We start from the raw sequence: 18,505 nt of genomic DNA, 5'->3' as shown, positions 1-18,505 counted from the left end.
GCAGGTCTCATTTGTATATATGGAGAACCTGGTGAAATTCCCTCTTCATCACAACAGTTAAAGCTGCAGGAGCTATACTAGAGTGACCAGATTTAAAAGCGGGCAGGGCACCTGCAGCTTTAATTGTGGTGATGAAGAGGAAATTTCACCAGGTTCTCCATATATACAAATGACACCTGCTGAAATTTCCTCTTCAATACAACTGTTAAAGATACAGGAGCCCTGTCCTCCTTTTCATATGGTCACCCTAGCTAAGGGAGCTATCCGAGCTGCTGGACCCGGTTTGGGGCCAAGGTTCAGGACCTTTGGATGGCTCCTTTAGAGTTCTGGCTGAGACCCAGGACGGATTCGCAGCCCCACCGAAATCGGAGCCACCCGCCTCCACTGCCTCCGAATCAGGCTCGGCCGCTCCACCGCCCGGAGCGGAGGAGTAGTCGGAAGCCGAGCTGCTTCCCACTCGCACCGCTCTCGGCTCGATTGCTCTGGTCTCCCTGCTCCAAATCTCCGCCTCCTGCCAGCCAGAGCCCGGGCGAGGCGGGGCAGCGGCAGCAGCAGCAGCAGCAGCAGCAGCAGCGGGCCGGCGGGGACGTGGCCAGGGGGGCGCGACCACCATGCTGGACTTTGTCATCTTTGCAGCCACTTTCCTGCTCATCCTGGTGGGAGCCGTGCTTTACCTGTACCCGGTAAATAGGGGCTCGGAGGGGGTTTGCCCATAGCTGTTCACCCGAAGAGGAGAAGCAAAGAATCGTACCAGACTTTCGCCACGCTGACTCTGTGGTCGTGCAGCCCTGCCCCAACCCGGTGCCCTCCGAATGCCTTGGACTACAACTCCCAGCATCCCCTATGCTGAGTGTTGTAGTCCCACACGTCTAGAGGGCACCAGGTTGGAGGAGGTGGCTGTGGGTGTTTACTCGGAAGTAAGCCCCGCCGGGTATAGTAGGACTTACTCCCAGGTAAGCGTGCAAAGGCTTGTCGCCTTAATGGCGTAGTCCCTATGCACGTCAGTCCAGAAGGAAGGCCCATTCAGTTCAGTGGGATGTACAGGTGTATATAAGATCCCAGCCTTCCTCTTTAAAGTGCCCCAAGCTGGAGCGTGTTCAGAGGAGGGCAACCAGGATGATCAAGGGTCTGGAAACAAAGCCCTATGAAGAGAGACTGAAAGAACTGGGCATGTTTAGCCTGGAGAAGAGAAGATTGAGGGGAGACATGATAGCACTCTTCAAATACTTAAAAGGGTGGTATAGAAATGTAATAAATAAATAAATAAACTGTTAGAGCAGTACAACAATGGAACCAGTTACCTAGGGAGGTCTTGGGCTCTCCCACACTAGAGGCCTTCAAGAGGCAGCTGGCCAACCATCTGTCAGGGATGCTTTAGGGTGGATTCCTGCATTGAGCAGGGGGGTTGGACTCAATGGCCTTGTAGACCCCTTCCAACTCTGCTATTCTATGCTTCTATGAAGACGCCTAAGAATGTAATCCTGTACATGTCTGCTCAGAACTAAGCCCCATTGAGTTCAATGGGACTTTCAACAGGGCAGTCTTACGCCTGGTCTACTCAGATGACAGCCCAATTAAGTTCCGTGGAACTTACTCCTACGTTCATGAGTTTAGTGGTTTTGCTGAGGACAGGTAGGAAAATCATGTCCAACAGCTAAACGTTAGGAAGAACTTCCTAACCGTTCGTGTGTATGCCCTGTTTCCGTGAAATGAGCCCCACAGCTTTCAAAAGGAGTTACTTCCACATGGCAAGAATTACAAAACTGTATGACCCAAACCTGGGCAGGGCTGGCCCTACCATTAGGCAAGGTGAGGCAACTACCTTAGGCGGCAGACGCTGGAGAGCCTCAGTAGCAGCTCCTCCTCCCCCAGATATTCCTCTTGAGCCCCCCAGCCACTCCCATTGGAGGATAGATTTCTGTGTGTCACATGGCCTCTCTGCACCTGGCTAAAGTAGCCTGCCACCCTCAGTTGCCATGGAACACTCTGCTGGGTTCTCAGTGTAAAATTAAACGTTTCTTTCTGAATACGGAAAGGGGGCATGGGCGCCATCTTGTCCTTTGCCTCAGGCTGCAAAACACTTTGGGCCTGGCCTTAAGCACATTTACTCAGAAGTAAATCCGATTAAGCCCATTGGCTTACTCCCTAGGTTTGCTTGTTGCATGGCTGGGTCTGAATTACCATTTATTTATTTAATTTGTCTCCTGCCTTCCTGCCAAAAACAATGGAAACCAAGGCAGCTAACAATAAAATCAGATTAAAAACCAGAATCTTAATTAAAAACATAATAAAAACAAATAGATTGAAAAGAAATTTTTGCTATGTCTTTCTGTGGTAGTTCTGAGACACTATGGAAACCTTTAAAATAGGAGCATCCTCCTTGTCTCTGCCTTGGGAAGTTATTCTGGTAGAGTAGTTAAGAGTGTTGGATTGGGGCTCGGGAGACTGGGGTTCTAGTCTCCACTCAGCCATGAAGCTCACTGGGTGATTTTGGGCCTGTCACTGGGCCTGTTCAGATGGGGAGAGGTGGGTACGGGAACTATGGAGCAGGGAATCCATGACACGTGCATGCCCATCACACAGCTGGCAACCTCAGCACACCATGGATTACTTACCCAGCCCCCTCTGTGGCTCCCATGCTGGCTGAGTTCGGACGACACGCTAATCAACGGTTGTTTCCCATTCTGTTCCTATTACCCTGCCAGTTGATTAGTGTGTCGTCCGAACTCAGCTGCTGTCTTTGCGCTGCTAATTATCCCAGTGGCTGTTGCAGCGGGAAAAGGTGCGTGCCGGCTGATCCTGCCATCACTATACAATTTAGGGGGAGAACTTGTGGTACTTTTTTTGCAAGTAAAGGTACATAGGATTGTGATTCAAAGCAACAACGCTTGCAGTCATTGTGCACAATTGCTGTATGGTAGTTCCTATGGAAATTAGTAGAACTTCCAGTCCTGCACCTGAGATAGATCACATGCATCTGGAGCTTCATCGCATTAAGGATGGATTATAATCTGACTGCTGCTTTTCTTCCTTAGTCTTCCAGACAGGCTTCGGGTATCCCAGGGATGACTCCAACGGATGAAAAGTAAGTGGTTTCTTTCTAATGCAGCATTTATTACATATATGGATTTAGAGGGCTAGTCCGTAGGTTGTGCGAGAACTCTTCCCTCCCAGGCCATCCCATTCACGGTAAAGAAAACCCTCCCACAGCTTTCTCTCTGCTATTCCCTATGGCTTGGCACCCTTCATATTCCTGTTATGAATAGCCTGCGTGCTAGGGACAGTAAAAGGAGTAGGTCTATGGATGGAGCATGGTCAATTCTGCAAGGGCTTTGAGTCGTCGTAGGTTTGCCATAAACTGCAACCTGTCGGACCCAGCAAAGGTGTGCCTGCACAGGCAATGCCTAGTTGGGGAGTGGAGGGTTCTGATGAGCTGCCCCATCTTTTTATCACTCATTGAAATTCGAAGAGGTATGCCAGGGTTCCCCAGCTGTTTTGGGTAGGTGGGTGCATTTGGAATGCTGAGAGAATGCTGTGGGCGCTCTCTGCCATGGTGGGCATCACTAGTCACAAAATATTCATTTCCCAAAAGGTCTACTAGTGAGACTAGGAGAAAAGTAATGTGCCCAAGTGTCTAAGTAGAAAGCAGAGGTGCGGTCTGAGCTCTGGAACAAACAAAAACACACACGCCTTTGAACCCACATTTTTCTGTTCCAGCAATAATTCCACAGAAGGCAAACCGTTGGGGCTTTTCACACAGCACATAGGGTAAACTATGCAATTCGCTCCCACAAGACGTAGTGGTGGCTATCATTTTGGAGGGCTTTAAAAGAGGGTAGATAAATTCCTGGAGGAGAAGACTATTAATGGCTACTAGTCCTTATTGCTGTGTGCGATCTCCAGTTGCAGAGGCAGCATGCCTATATACACCAGTTGCTGGGGAACATGGATGGGGGGATGCTGTTGCAGTTATGTCCTGCTCATGGATTCTTGGTCGACAGCCGGGTGACCATTGTGTGAACAGAGTGCTGGACTAGATGGACCCTTGGTCTGATCCAGCAAGGCTCTGCTTAGGTTCTTGTGTCATGAGGCCCACATGAACTCTTAGAAATAAAGATGGCACTGGAGGATGCTTTGCAATACGCCAGTCTCCAAGTTGTTTATTTTTAATTTTTTTTAAAAAAATCATAAAAAATAAAATAAAGATCAAATGGAGCTTGGAGGGTTCCAAGAGAGGTATCCACAGGCACTTTGATGTCTGGAGGCACCATGCAGGGGACCTTGAGGAATGTGTTCATTCGTTCTGCTTTCGTTCCAGAGATGGGAACCTCCCCGACATCATCACAAGTGGCAGCTTGCATGAGTTCCAGGTGACCCTCCATGAGAAATATGGCCCTCTAGTCTCCTTCTGGTTTGGACGACGCCTTGTGATCAGCCTCGGCTCCATTGATCTCCTGAAGCAGCACGTCAACCCCAACAGGACCTGTGAGTACCCTTAACCCTTCCCCAGATTTATGAAAAGATGCATTGGGTGGAACCTTACCAATTAACATCTTGATTGTGGCATCAGCTTTTGTGGGCTTCATCAGGTGCATGTAGATTGTCTACACCTACAGACAGAAGAAAGTGAGCAGGGAAGCATGTTGTTGCGAATGAAGCCACTAGGCCAGAAATGCAAAGGGATAGCCATGTGACTTCTACCAGGCAGAGTACAGGTGAAAACGAGAGGAAACATTTAATTGGAGAAGGTGTACCCATTCCTAACTCACCTTGAATTGGTAAGCCAAGAAGAGTCGTGTAGATATTCATTCATTCATTCATTCAAAGTATTTATAAGTTGCTGTTTAGGACAAAGCCTTCATAGAGACATGTAAGGAGAATGATAATTAGGCAGATCAAAGAGGTATTCAGTCACTGTAAGGAAATTGCTGTGGCTCACACAAGCCATTTATGCTCTTAAGCAGGGCTGGGGAACCTGTAGCCATCCAGATGTTGTTAGACTCCCAATTCCCATCAGTCTCAGACAGTCTGGCCAATGGTAAGGGATGATGGTTGCTGTAGTTCAACAGCTGAAGGGGTACAGGTTCTCCAATCCTGCTCTTCGGGAAAGGCTGCAGTGAAGGAACAAGTTTTTAAGGGCATCTTAGAGGCCTCTACTGAGGTAAGTCAAGTTTCATTGACTCATACTTGGCTACCCATTGGCCAAGTTTAAATCAACAGGAAGTGAGTTCCTGAACTGTGATCCACCACCAAGAAGGCCCTGTCTCTTGTACTTGCCAGGCTAACCAATTTCATTGGCAGGCTCTCCAAAGCAGATCTCCAAAGCAGATTTTATTGTACATGAACACCTAAAGAGGGACAGTTACTTTCTGTAGTGCACTAGACACTCCCAGTCTCTATTGAGCCCCAGTCTGTTAGTGTTAAATTCACAAATGAATGTCAATCTTCTTTTGAAGCCTTTTTGTTGAAGTATAGCAACTTTAAGGCCTGATCCATAAGTCTACAGAGACTGAAAAGCTTCCTCCACTATTTTCTGAGTGTTGCCTTTTTTAAATGTCATGTTTATTCTTTTGTATATGCATCAGGCATTGATGGCACATTATAGGTTATGTCATATTGGAAGCCTGTCGTGGCATACCTGATGTTGATAGTGTCAATTGTGTAGATGTAGCTGGGAGAGCAAGCACTTTATTCTGTGGATCACAATTCTACAGCAGGAAGTTCCTTCTGACAAAATCCCATAAGCACATCATCCACTAGCCACAATAAGTCTTTGTTTTTGAGGAAACCCAAAAGATGCCTTGTTTTTTGCTGCCTGCAGCAGATTGCAAATGGCTAGCCCTCTAAGATTATCCATGGGAAAGGGTTCAAGGCTCCGTCATTCATTGCCTGAAGATGGCTGATAGTCGCAAACTCAAGACTGGCTTCACGTTAAAGCTTGGTTGGGTGATGATGATGCAAAGGGACCTACGTTGTAGCTGCTTTGCAGCCTAGCAGATGCCTTCAGCCCCAAGACTGCAGATTATGTGCCTCAAGCACCTAAAATCATGCAGAGCCCAGTAAATGTCTTGTGATGCTTTTTAAAAGGTTCTTCCCTTAAAGGGAGTGTGGTATTTAACAAGTCCGCTCCTGCACTTGTCCTTCCAGGTGCAAATAAAGGTTATAACATTCCCTGAGCAAACCTGCTTATTGGAAAGGTGGTTTGGAGACGGGTGTTTTTATTGCAATAAGTTTGGATACGTTATCAAGTAGGTCTCTGGTAATACTTGACAACAATTTCTAGACTGATGGGTATCAGCATTATTGCTGCTGTTATTGTTGTTATTATTATTATTTTCTTAAACCTCTTTTTCAAAAGACACTCAAGGCAACTTAGAACAAAATTGAAACATACAAAGTTTAAAACAGCTAAAACAATTATCCACTAAATTCAGCCAACCCATGAAACAGCTAACACATCAGTGACAACCATAAAAAAATTCAACCAATACTTTTTTTTTATAGTTTTTATTTGTTTTCTACACTATATAAACATACATAAAACATTACAATAGTAATAATAATAACAAAAGAAAAACATTAAACAACTGCTACATACATATTGAATAAATGTTGAGTACATATATGTTGAATAACTATTACCTATACATTATCATACTACAACATAATCATTCTTAACATAAAAGTGCACCCCCCACCTCGGGATCATTCCTGAGTCCAAAATCTAATCGTTTCCTCTGCTGGCGGTTTCCCACTTCCCTTAGTAAACACAAATATTAGGAACTGTTTCCAGATTCCTTCAAACTCATTTATTTTAGTTACGCCTTTTCTCCACTTATTATTACATGTCAATTTATCATTAATGGCTATATCCCATACTTCTTTGTACCATTCTTCAATAGAATATTCCCCTTGAATCTTCCAGTTCCTAGCTACCATCAATCGCGCTGCAACCAGCAAACTCGATATCAGCTCTATAGCTGATATAGCTCTATATCAACCAATACTTTTAAGCAGGACATTTACACTCCATCAGTTACCTGGGAAAAGAAGAACTTGGAGCTGAAAAAACGACAACTTGGCACCAGCCAGACCTTGCTGGGGAGAGCATTCCATAATTCAGGGGCCAGCATCAAAAAGGCCATGTGGAAAGGGAGATAGAAAGCCATCTAGCTTTTCCACATGTTTTCTGTGGGATTATACGTGTTTTTTTTCTTTCCAGTAATGGCTTTCTTCCCACCAGTCTTCCATAAAGCCCAGCTTTGTGCAGCGTCCGGGTGATAGTTGTCCCATGGACGGTTTCTGCCATCTCAGCTATGGATCTCTCCAGCTCCTTCAGAATTACCATTGGCCTCTTGGTTGCTTCTTTGACTAATGCTCTCCTTATCTGGTCACTGAGTTTAGGTGGACGGCCTTTTAATTCCAGGTTGTAACACAACCAAATATGGAAACGTCAAAGGGGGTGAATACTTCTGCAAGGCACTGTATGGCTGGGTTCAGACGACACGATAAGCAGCGGTTGATTAATTAGGCAGTCGTCCGTTGCATTGCTTATCGTGTTTTCTGGCGGGCAACACACAGCGGACATACAACTCACAGTACGCTATTTTGTTGATTTAACTAATGGTGATCAATTACAAAGATTTGTAGTTGATCACCAAGAGTTAAACTAAGGGTTGTAGGGATAGTGACTGTGTGAATAGGGATGTTTGGGGCGATGAGGCTCCTTGTGTTGTCTGACTAACCAGCAGGAGCAGTGCCAGCTCCAGGTATCTGAGGGCTCTCTAGCAAAACACTTCCAGTGGTGTCTCACTCCCTTGGTGCGTCAGTCTTCTCACCACCATGGTTGTCAGATCTTATGGCTTCCCACCCTCTAACCCATTGTTGCTCTGACCTGCTTGCTTGACAAGTAGAGAGCCAGTCAGCAAGGAGGCAGTGGCATTTGCTCCTCCTCCTCCCCATCAGTGCTGCCTGGGCCAGAGCAGGTGAACAAACAGGTTGCAGTGGTGGAGAAGCAAATCCAGGGTTGTTCTCGACAGGTTTGGCTCGTGCCCAACTATGCCTGTCCTTGACGCCGACCCTGGATGGGAAGAATAGCATGAGAAAATTCAAGCTTAGCCTTCCTCTTACTTCATCTCTTGCTGGAAGCTAAAATCCATGTCTTTCCTTTGTTCCAAAGATTTGCCCTTTTCCATCTCTTAGAAAAAGCAACATTCACGTTATTTCCCCCTTTTTAGAGTAGGCAAGACCTGGAGGTGTACGTGCGCTATGTGGTGTGTGTTTTTAAAAAAACCCCACCAAGCTTGTAGTAATTAAATGTACTTCTGTGGGTAGCGGTTTTGATTTGTGCATTGTCTGCAAGCTTTCTTTACTCCGCATTTATTTTTTGTTCTTTCCTGCACTATCGAGCCCAGCTGAAAAACATCAATTTCAACTCAACTGCTTGTAAATTGGGCTTCAAGTAAAGCAAAGAATTGGATAGAGATGGAAGTGTCTTAGGCTGTGGAAATGACAGCGACCCAGTCATTGGAATAGTTTAAAACTGATTTCAGGCTCCAGAGGCCGCGTCTGTATAGGAAATCTGCATTATTATTTTGTGTGTGTGTGTGTGTGTGTTTAGGTTTCTATTGCCCGTGGGCTTGTTTGCCTTGCACTGCCAATTCCTTGCCAAGCCCCTTTGTTTATTTCACAATTGCCTTTTGAACCATGAAGGTTCAGTTATGATGGGGGGAAAGTAGGCTGTATATTGGCATCAGCTTTTACTGGGTAATGCATTTTTACTTCTCTGCGTAAGTCACACATTTCTGTGACACCAGAGCAGCTACACAACCAGCAAACAAGACGGCAGAATATAGGTTTACGGTGTAACCCTATACATGTCTACTCAGAGGTAAGCGCCATCAAATTCAAGGGGAGGCTTACTCCAAGATAAGTGTGTATAGGAAGGATGTTGAACCATAAGCCAAATCAAGCTTTCCTGGGGTCTTAATCTGTCCCCAGCCCCTGTCTCCCCAGATTTATTTATTTTTATTTATTTATTACATTTATATCCCGCCTTTTTTCCTCCAAGGAACCCAAGGCGGTGTACATAATCCTCCTCCTCTCCATGTTATCCTCACAACAACTTCCCTGTGAGGTAGGTTGGGCTGAGTGTGACTGGCCCAAAGTCACCCAGTGGGTTTCCATGGCCGAGTGAGGACTAGAAGCCAGATCTCCCGACTCCCAGTCCAACACCTTAGCCACTACACCACAAAGATTACCCCTTTTTGGTGATTTCCCAGCTTTTGCACTGTTCTTTCCCTCATTCGAAAAGGTTGAAATGACTCCTCTAAGGCTTAGTTACTGGTAATAAGAGCTTTAAGAGTCAGTATGGCTGGTATTTTGGGCTTGCTCCTTTTTGCTTCTGCGCTCCCCCCCCCCCTCCGGGGAATGAAGCCCCCAAATGCCTCTCTGAAATCGGAATCTGGCCCTCGGTCTGTAAGAGCTTCAACATCGCTGGGGTATAGGACTGCAGACTTAACAGAGGTTATGTGTCATTTTTGGTACTAGGAATAGGAATGAAATTGTCCTCTGGTACAATGTGTGGTCTGGATGGCTTGTATCTCAATCCCTGCTCAGCCAGGAGGCCCACGAGGTGGACGTGGTCCTGTCACTGTTTCCTCACAGAGTTGTTAGAGGGAAAGTAAATGAGGTGAGTATTATATGTTGTGCAGGGCTATAGAAACCATAGTTAGGAGTAATAATGGCGAAGGATATTTGAAGGCACAGGAATAGTAGCTCATGACACGCCACATTCCTCTTCAGACTGCCGGTGTCCTGTCTACTCCGGGTTTGTTGCTGTTGTGCTTTAAGTTGCTAACGTATAATTTTGGCCTCACTTCAAATAGGAATGGTTTTAAGCTTGTTAAGGGCTGCTTGACACGTATTACATATAATGGCTATGGGAAATGCTGACATTTCTGGCGAATACGTATGGTGTGGATAATACGCATACGTCACGAGCATTTTTAATGGATTGAGGATGAGGGTTTTTAATGGAATTGTCTTAATGTGGGTTGAGGGTTTTTCATAGAATTGTTTTATATGTGATTGTAAAGCGCCACGATACCAGAAATGGTGAGGTGGCGCTATAAAAAAATGCTTTAAATAATAAAAATTAAAATAAAATTGTGTACAAGCCTCTTGGAAACCCCGATGGGGCCATGATTGAAAGATGCGTGTGTACGGGCCTGTAACATTCGCTCCTTCCATGTTTGCTGAGGTGTTTTCCACAACGGTTGTTGTGTGTGGAGGGGCCCTGTATGCTGGGAAAATCTGGTTCTGTGGTAAGGCAGTTGTGGGGGACTTGCCGCCTTAGTTTCATGTGTACCATGGAGATTTAGCAGCAAAGGGAAACAAAGATAGAGCTACACAGAGAGAGAGAAAGAGGGAGACTGCGGTGTTGTGGAGCGAGGGCTCATGGTGATGCAGCACTGGCACTCTTTGATTAGCAGGAACACTGACATCATCTGCCACCCCCCTCAGACTTCCCTTTTCCCAGGGGAGTTGCTCCCGAGCAACTCACCTTTATCACCGGTAATAATGTTAAAGAATTTCCCGGAGGAATTAAAGAGTGGATTAAGTAAAGTTTTAATAGAAAAAAATAAAATGAAACTAAGGGAATGGTTAAGAGAAATGAATACAAGAGAGGATATGGAAGAGGTTTTAAAAGATATAAAATTAACTTGGTTAAATTATTGGCAATTAGAACAGTGGACCAAAAAGTGGGTAAGAGAAAATGGAGATTGTAGAGAATTGACGAAGTTTGAGGAATTAATAGTTAAGAAAGAAAATGATAAGGGAAAAAGAACAGTGTCAAAAGGATTAATGAGTGAAATTTATAGAATACTGTTGGAGAAAGGGTGGAGGGATAGTTCAGGTAAAATGGTCTGGGAGACAGACTTGAATGTACAAATAGGACAACAGAGCTGGGAGGGACTATGGAAACAAAGAGTGTTGAGAAACATGTCAGTAAGAATAAAAGAGAATTACTTTAAAATTATATGGAGGTGGTACCTAACCCCGGTTAGATTGAATAAGATAAATAATCAGCATTCAGCAAATTGTTGGAGAGGTTGTGGGGAAAAAGGAACGTATTTACATATGTGGTGGGAATGCAAATATGTACAAAGATTGTGGAAGATGGTGTTTTTGGAGATTGAAGAAATTGTGGGAATGAAGATAGAACGAACACCAAAAGTTGCATTACTGTCACTATTTGAAGATTTAAAATGTAAAAAAGAAATTAAGGAATTGATATCGAATCTGCTGACTGCAGCAAGATTGATTGTAGCTAGGAACTGGAAGATTCAAGGGGAATATTGTATTGAAGAATGGTACAAAGAAGTATGGGATATAGCTATTAATGATAAATTGACTTGTAATATTAAATGGAGAAGAGGTATAGCTAAAACAAATGATTTTGAAGGAATTTGGAAACAGTTCCTAATATTTGTGTTTTCAAAGGGAAGTGGGAAACCACCAGCAGAAGAAAGTATGAGATTTTGGAATCAAGAATGAGATCCCGAGGTGGGGGGTGCACTTATATGTTAAGTTTGATTATATTATATAGATATGATATCGATGTTATTCAACAGTTATGTAGTATGTTGTTTTTGTTTTAATTGTAATGGTGTATGTTTATTGTAGAAAATAAAAAATCTTAAAAAAAAAAAAGACTTCCCTTTTCCCTCTGAGCTTAGCTGCGGTCCTTACTATAGGTGGGGGAATGAGTTTTCCTAGCAACTTGTTGTAATGCCAAGTGTTTCGGGGTGGCCTGGTCTTGAATGGGCCATTTAGACCCAATAACTTTAGCAAAGACCTGGTCCTGGTGGAGATGAAAACCACTAGAACTGGTTTGTTGATATGGATCAACACAGCTGCCTGCATTTTGGCCTCTCCTTGTGGGGAGGTGGCTATGGCGATTATCATTTTAAAATTATTTTTAATTGTGAAAATGTCAACAGTACAAAACAAAACAACACACACACACTAAAAAAAGAGCAAAAGAAAAAAAATGCAACTAGATAAATGTGAATATATCAATTTCAATACTTGCGTTGGGGACAGTCATGAGTTTACCACTACATCTGTGGAAAGAGCACACACCACTCACTTTTGGCTCCAACTTTGCCCACTGCTGCTGTGCCCTCTCCCCCACCCCCGGGCAAATTACCCTCAAGGGAATGCATCCCAAGAGAAAGAGAAGGTTCCCCTGAGGTTAGGGATGTGCAGCAGTGTTTTCTGCGAGAGTGATATTGCTGCATTTAGAAGGCAGCTGCAAGTTTGCTAATTGAATTGCACAGCAGATGGCTTGGCGTACAATCATCTGACAGAACTAGGCAGAGCGTATTGCCAGCCAGCGAAGTGACCGGCATAATAAGTGGCTACTACTGCAGCCCTCATAATAACTGGTGAAAGCTGCTTGTTGGGCTTCCCATTTGCCCGACGTGGATGAAAAATGAACTTCAGGGAGAACCATCTGGGCGACCTAGTACAGAGGTGGGCAGAAAGTAGATCTCCAGATGTTCTGGACTTCAACTCCCAACATTCCTGACCATTGGCCTTGCTGGCAGGGGCTTCTGGGAGTTTAAGTCCAAAACATCTAAAGGACCTATTTTCTGCCCATCTCTGGCCTAGTAGATGTCTGCCATACTATCAAAGCAAGGGACTGGATTAGGTCACAACAATTAAATAGAGTAGGGCAGGTCTAGAATCATATTGTAAGTCCATTCACATAGAAGCAGCTGGTCATTCCTAGAGTATGCAACCCAGTGCCTTCTGGATATTTTGGACTATAAACCCCATAATCCTTTACCATCCATCATGCTGGCTGGGACTAATGGGCATTGTAGTCCAAAATATCTATAGGGCACCAGGTTGCCTATCCCTGGGAAGTGTTGCTTGGTGTTTTAGTCAGCACCTATTTATACCAGTGGACTTCCTTTCTTCTGTGGAGAAAATGTGCAACATAGGGACTGTAAACATGTGAGGCCATTGCCCAAATGTTCACTTGAGCCTTCTGGTTATCCCAGACATATAACTGTTTTTAAATCTCTTCACTGGCTGCCAATTAGGTTCTGGGCGAAGTATCACCTTTAAAGCCCTACATGGTTTGGGTCCAGGCTACCTGCGGGATCACCTTCTCCCGTACAATCCGCCCCGCACACATTCTTCCCTCTGGAAAGAATTTACTCCAGTCATCAAAAACAAAGCTGACAACTATTACCCAGAGGACCTTTTCTTCTGCTGCTCCCAGTTTGTGGAATGGCCTGCCTGGAGAGATTTGTCAACTTAACAGTCTTCTGGAATCTAAGAAAGCCATAAAGACTGATCTCTTCCGGCAGGCCTACCCAGTGGAATTTTGAGATGCCTTTCAATGATGTGCTGCTTTTAATAATGTATTAGTTTTAAATGTTTTAATCAATTATATGTATTTTATGGTGTTTGCATTTGTGTTGTACCCTGCCTCGATCCAGACAGAGAGGCAGGTGGTATTATTATTATTATTATTATTATTGTGTAATTTTATGCCTCTTGCAAAATTCAGGGTTTCTAGATGTAAAGTTTCCATGCACACACACACAAGTGAAGAATTACTTGGTCTCCTTCCCAGTAACTGGCACCTGTTAAATATTTTGACAGATCATGAAGCATTGTAACTCTTGAGCATTGCAGGGCTTTGAGTTGGGTTTCAGATCCCCTCCCTCTCTCTCTCTCTTTCAGCCGACCCCTTTGAAACGATGCTGAAGTCCTTGTTGCGGTACCAGTCTGGCCTAGGTGGAGATGTGGGCGAGAGCTGCCTGAGGAAAAAGCTGTATGAAAATGGCGTAACCAAGTCTCTGCAGAGTAACTTCCCTGTCATCCAGAAGGTGAATGGCTTTGTCTTGCTCTTCCGTAAGATTGTGGGGGTGTTTTTTCTTGAGCATATGTAAAGGGGGAGATGGTTGGTATAATGTATTGTATTTCTCAAAACTTCTGCCTTCTTGGAAGACAATAACGAGACCTGCTAAGTAATCTGGAAAGCTTTATTCAAGCAATAAACGTCTCTTCCCACCTGAAGAGAGTCTAATCTCTAGGAACTTTCCCCTAGGCAAAACTATGCAAACTAGGCGAGACAATTGTCCTTTCAAGAAGAATGGAAACCCTTTCCCCAAGAAGCGTTAAATTCAGAGAGACTAATTCTGAGGCAGCTTCTGACAAGATGCGAGCCGGGCTGACTTTCTCTTGCCTTCCTTTAGCTCCGCCCATTTTAGTCTGCGGCGTACTCTAGGATCGGCTAACCCACCCCCATGCTTTCCCCCTTGGAAGAATGTTGGATTCCCACTGACTGCCCTTGAGGAGATAAGCTCTGGAGAGGGTTCAGTCCCAGCTGGTGAAGAGCCCATGAGAGCTTTCTCCCCCACTGGTACAGGCTGGCCTGTTTCTGGCGCTGACTCCTCTACTTCAGACTCTGATTCTGATTGATCACCTGAAACATCTTACAATCCAGGGGGAGCAGGGCTGGACATGACATAATGAGGTCTGACTTATGATCATGCTGGATGCCATGTTCTTAATATACATATATATCGTTAATGTTCTCTAATGGCAATGTGTAGAAATTGGCTCCACCTTGCCCCACACCCAATGGCTTCATTTCATTTCTCACATTTCTATACCACCCAAAAGCCAAAGCTCTCTGGTCAGTTTGCAAAGATTAAAAACATTAAAAATACAGTATTATACATGATAAATATGGCCTAGCACATTTCTCCTTAATATTATTCAAAAAAAATCACTCATGTATTGGATGTGACTATAGCTTCTCATGCAGCAGGGCTGGGAAAGACCTTTGCCAGACAATACTGGGCTAGATCCATCAATAATCTGTCCCAGGTTGAGGTAGCGTCTTACATTCTGGAAAACCTGAATGCTGGCGCACTACTTTAGGACATTGTATTTGGTCCTACTAAAGCCTGCTATGGATCTTGTTTTTTGTTTTCTAACGGACCAGCATCACTACCTGTTCTTTTTGCCCATTATGTCAGAACCTTAAATAACTAGTGTAAAGTTCATGTCGCCATTGACACTAGTAGTCCAGCTCCTTTCATGGTTTTTTTTTGCCCCTCATTCCTCTCACCACAAAGAGGCTCACGAATCATGCAAACGTGCTTGTGCATAGTGAATCCCTCCTCCAAAATTTGCATGTGGCCTGGCTCCTCCCTCCCGTGCCCTGGTTGGCTGTCTCCATCCCCTTCCCCCTCCCCACTGGCAGCGACAGCCCGCCTTTGCATCGCACTGATTGGTTGAGCAGGGTTATCCATCATCCCGCTGGCGGAGGGGTTGCCCTGCCTGCTTGGCATGGAGGAAATTAACTGCTATTAAAGCTCAAGCTTTGAACTTTTTCAAACTTTCAAAATTTTCTGCACGTCTGCATTGCTCAAGCTTCAGTTTAAAACAAAAATGAGCAACGTCGGTCTTGTTGTTCTGGAATAGTAAGCCTTACACTGCCATATTGTTATATAAGATTATAGGTAATATCAGGTTTAGTACTCTGTGTTTTAGGTTTTGTACCAATAACTGTGCAAGATCTATTAGACACAGTTGCCTCTAACACTACCACACTGCAACTCCTGCCCTAGGACATCACAACCCGTTGCCTTGCTTCAGAACTCCTGTGCAAAGAAGCTTCTCAGTTCGCTTCTATTGGAGTGGGATCAGCTCCATACTCTCATCCTTTTGCATATGCAAGCCGGCTCTTTCCAATGAAATCCATGGGAAAGTCTGTTGACACTAGAATGGGGATATCACATGATCATTTGAAGAACATTGGTCTGATGTTGCAAGCAGTTATACCATCTCATCATGATTAGGGTTCCAGGATGGTTAGTTACATTGCCGTTCCTATTTCATAGAATCATAGAATAGTAGAGTTGGAAGAGGCCTATAAGGCCATCGAGTCCAACCCCCTGCTCAATGCAGGAATCCACCCTAAAGCATACCGTTTGTAACAACACTTCCATTATTTTATTTATTTCATTTCTGTACTGCCCCATAGTCGAAATGACCCTATTCATTCTAGCGATAGACGAACTTAACCTAACAGAAATTGTCAGTTGCCCGTCAAGTTATGAATTCCTCTGGATGAGGAAAGTCTTGGATGAAAGTTCTCCATTATTCCAAGATCTCGTTGTATGTACATATGAATTGTTGTGTGTGCACCTCAACGAAGGTCATCTTGGGAATGGCATCAGGCTTTATGGCATGTTATGCATCATGACACTACTTTCTCCTCGCTGATTGGCTGCTTACCCTACAGTCAGTTCGGAGCCGCTAGAGCGAAGGGTTGCAGTACGAACAGGAGCTGAGGAAGAGGGAAGCAGTGCAGCCTGCCACCTGAGACTGCACTGCCTCATTCCCAACCTCCTCCTCCTTGGGCTCCCTTTCCAGTATCCTCTCCCAGTGCCACCCACCAGCGCCCAGATTTAAAGTAAACTTCTACTTACTAAGAAGGTACAAAAGTTCTCCCCGATACAAGAGAGAAATGTCCTCGGTTGCCCATGGCTAGATTCAGAAAGCAAACCTATGAGTGAAAAGGAAACGTTGAACAAGGGATGGGTGCTAACCTACAACATTGTTTCTTCAAACATGATTGGTGTGTGGGAAGATTTCAAATCCAAACTTTTACAATGATTAGTTTGGAAAACACTAACTAAAGGGCTAAGTGACATCGTTCCATGAGCCTGAGCACTGCTGAATATTTACATTTCCTTCAGAAAGCAAATGTTTACCTTTAGATGCTTTAGCTATGCAGGCTCTGTCTTTGAATAATGAAAATACTAATGTTTATTAGCTAGCCATCCAAGCTCAGTATGAATATGGGCATTAGGAAGATAAAATAAGTTTTACCAATGAATCTCTTCATTTCAAGTTTTGGCGGCATCCCCAAAACTTTTTCACAGCAACAAATGAGGAAACAATGCGGTCAACGCAGCTTTTCATTTTCTTTTCTTTCAGCTGTCAGAAGAGTTGCTGGCAAAATGGCTGACCTTCCCGGAGTCTCAGCATGTGCCCCTCAGCCAGCACATGCTGGGATTTTCAATGAAGGGCGTCACACAGAGCTCCATGGGCAGCAGGTTTGAAGATGACCAGGAAGTAATCCGATTTCGTAAGAACCACGATGCGGTAAGCCTACGGGGGAAGAGGCAGAAATGTTATCTTGAGTGCCGTTTCATGCAGCAGGATGCCAAATCGTTTCACTGCTTATTTTAACCGCATCGCCAAACCCGCTTAGTTATTGGAATAGCCTTCTGAGATCTATTTCAGAGAGCGCCTCCTCCCTTGCCAGCCTGCCTGCTCACTGAGGTCCTCAGATAAGACACTCTTGGTGGTGCCGCATGGACCTGCGTTCCATTTGGAGTCCACTCGGAGTACGGCCTTCAGGGTGTGTTCAGTCTATGTCAGCCTTCCTCAACCTGGGGCGCTCCAGATGTGTTGGACTACAACTCCCAGAATGCCCCAGCCAGCTGGCTGGGGCATTCTGGGAGATGCAGTCCAACACATCTGGAGCGCCCCAGGTTGAGGAAGGCTGGTCTGTGTGGAATTCTCTGCCAACTGATGTCCTTCAGGCAGCAACGTTGCTTTATTTTCAGTTGGTGTTCAAGACATCTTTACTTAAACAAGCCTTCCCTTATTGACCAGCTACAATTTTATTGGCATAATTTTATTTTAAATATTTTGATTCTGTATTGTGTTTCTTTTTGATTCTGTATTGTGATTCTTTTTGATTCTGTTTTTTCCTTTGATTCTTTTGGTCCTTCTTTCTTTTTATTTCTTGGGAGACTTAAGAACATAAGAAGAGCCGTGCTGGATCAGACCAAGAGTCCATTTGTCCAGCATTCTGTTCACACGGTGGCCAACCAGCTGTTGACAGGGAACCCACAAGCAGGACATGAGTGCAACAGCACCCTCCTGCCCATGTTCCCCAGCAAGTGGTGTACATAGGCATACACTGCCTCTGATAGTGGATACAGAGCAATATATAAATCCATCATCTACCGTGGGGTTTAGTTCTTTAGCAGATGATTTGTTGAACCATCCTGGCTCTCTTTCAACAGCACTCTTTGGACTATATTGTAATTTCAGCAGGTCACCACTGTGCCCGTGTAAAACATTGGCTTGGATCCTAATACAACTTAAACTTCAGGAAGTTTGTGGTAGAAAACCTTCACACCCTCTCCCCTTTGACTAAAGAGCCCCTCGAAAGGTTCGGGTGCCCTCCTGACCAATGTAGGATGGAGGGGAGCAGCCGAGTGCTGAGGAGGGAGCGCTGGGAAGCTTTCTTTCCATGAGCTTCCTTAAGTTAATTTTTCTTAGGATTTAAACCAATGGGAGTCAGCCTTCTGTTTTGCGTCCTTCCGATAGAGCCCAAATCCTGATTTTTTATATTTTGGGAAGATTGAAGTAAGACCAGACTCTGTTTGTC

At 44.6% G+C, this 18,505-nt stretch overlaps 1 protein-coding gene across 1 annotated transcript in view; it reads left to right on the top strand.

Moving 5' to 3' along the window:
• Positions 1-593: 593 nt before the first annotated feature.
• Positions 594-18,505, top strand: part of LOC134392109 (cytochrome P450 20A1) — a 35,689-nt gene continuing 17,777 nt past the window's right edge. Inside the window, exons 1-5 of the mRNA XM_063116149.1 lie at positions 594-683; positions 3,036-3,085; positions 4,319-4,485; positions 13,765-13,910; positions 17,038-17,205. Of these exons, the coding sequence (XP_062972219.1) occupies positions 612-683; positions 3,036-3,085; positions 4,319-4,485; positions 13,765-13,910; positions 17,038-17,205 (603 nt within the window). The 5' untranslated portion in view covers positions 594-611. The remainder of the gene's footprint in view (positions 684-3,035; positions 3,086-4,318; positions 4,486-13,764; positions 13,911-17,037; positions 17,206-18,505) is intronic.

The sequence above is a fragment of the Elgaria multicarinata genome, chromosome 2 (genome assembly GCF_023053635.1).
Source record: "Elgaria multicarinata webbii isolate HBS135686 ecotype San Diego chromosome 2, rElgMul1.1.pri, whole genome shotgun sequence".
Lineage (NCBI taxonomy): Eukaryota > Metazoa > Chordata > Lepidosauria > Squamata > Anguidae > Elgaria > Elgaria multicarinata.
The sequence above is the reverse complement of the archived record's forward strand: the minus strand, read 5'-3'. Positions and strand labels throughout refer to the sequence as shown.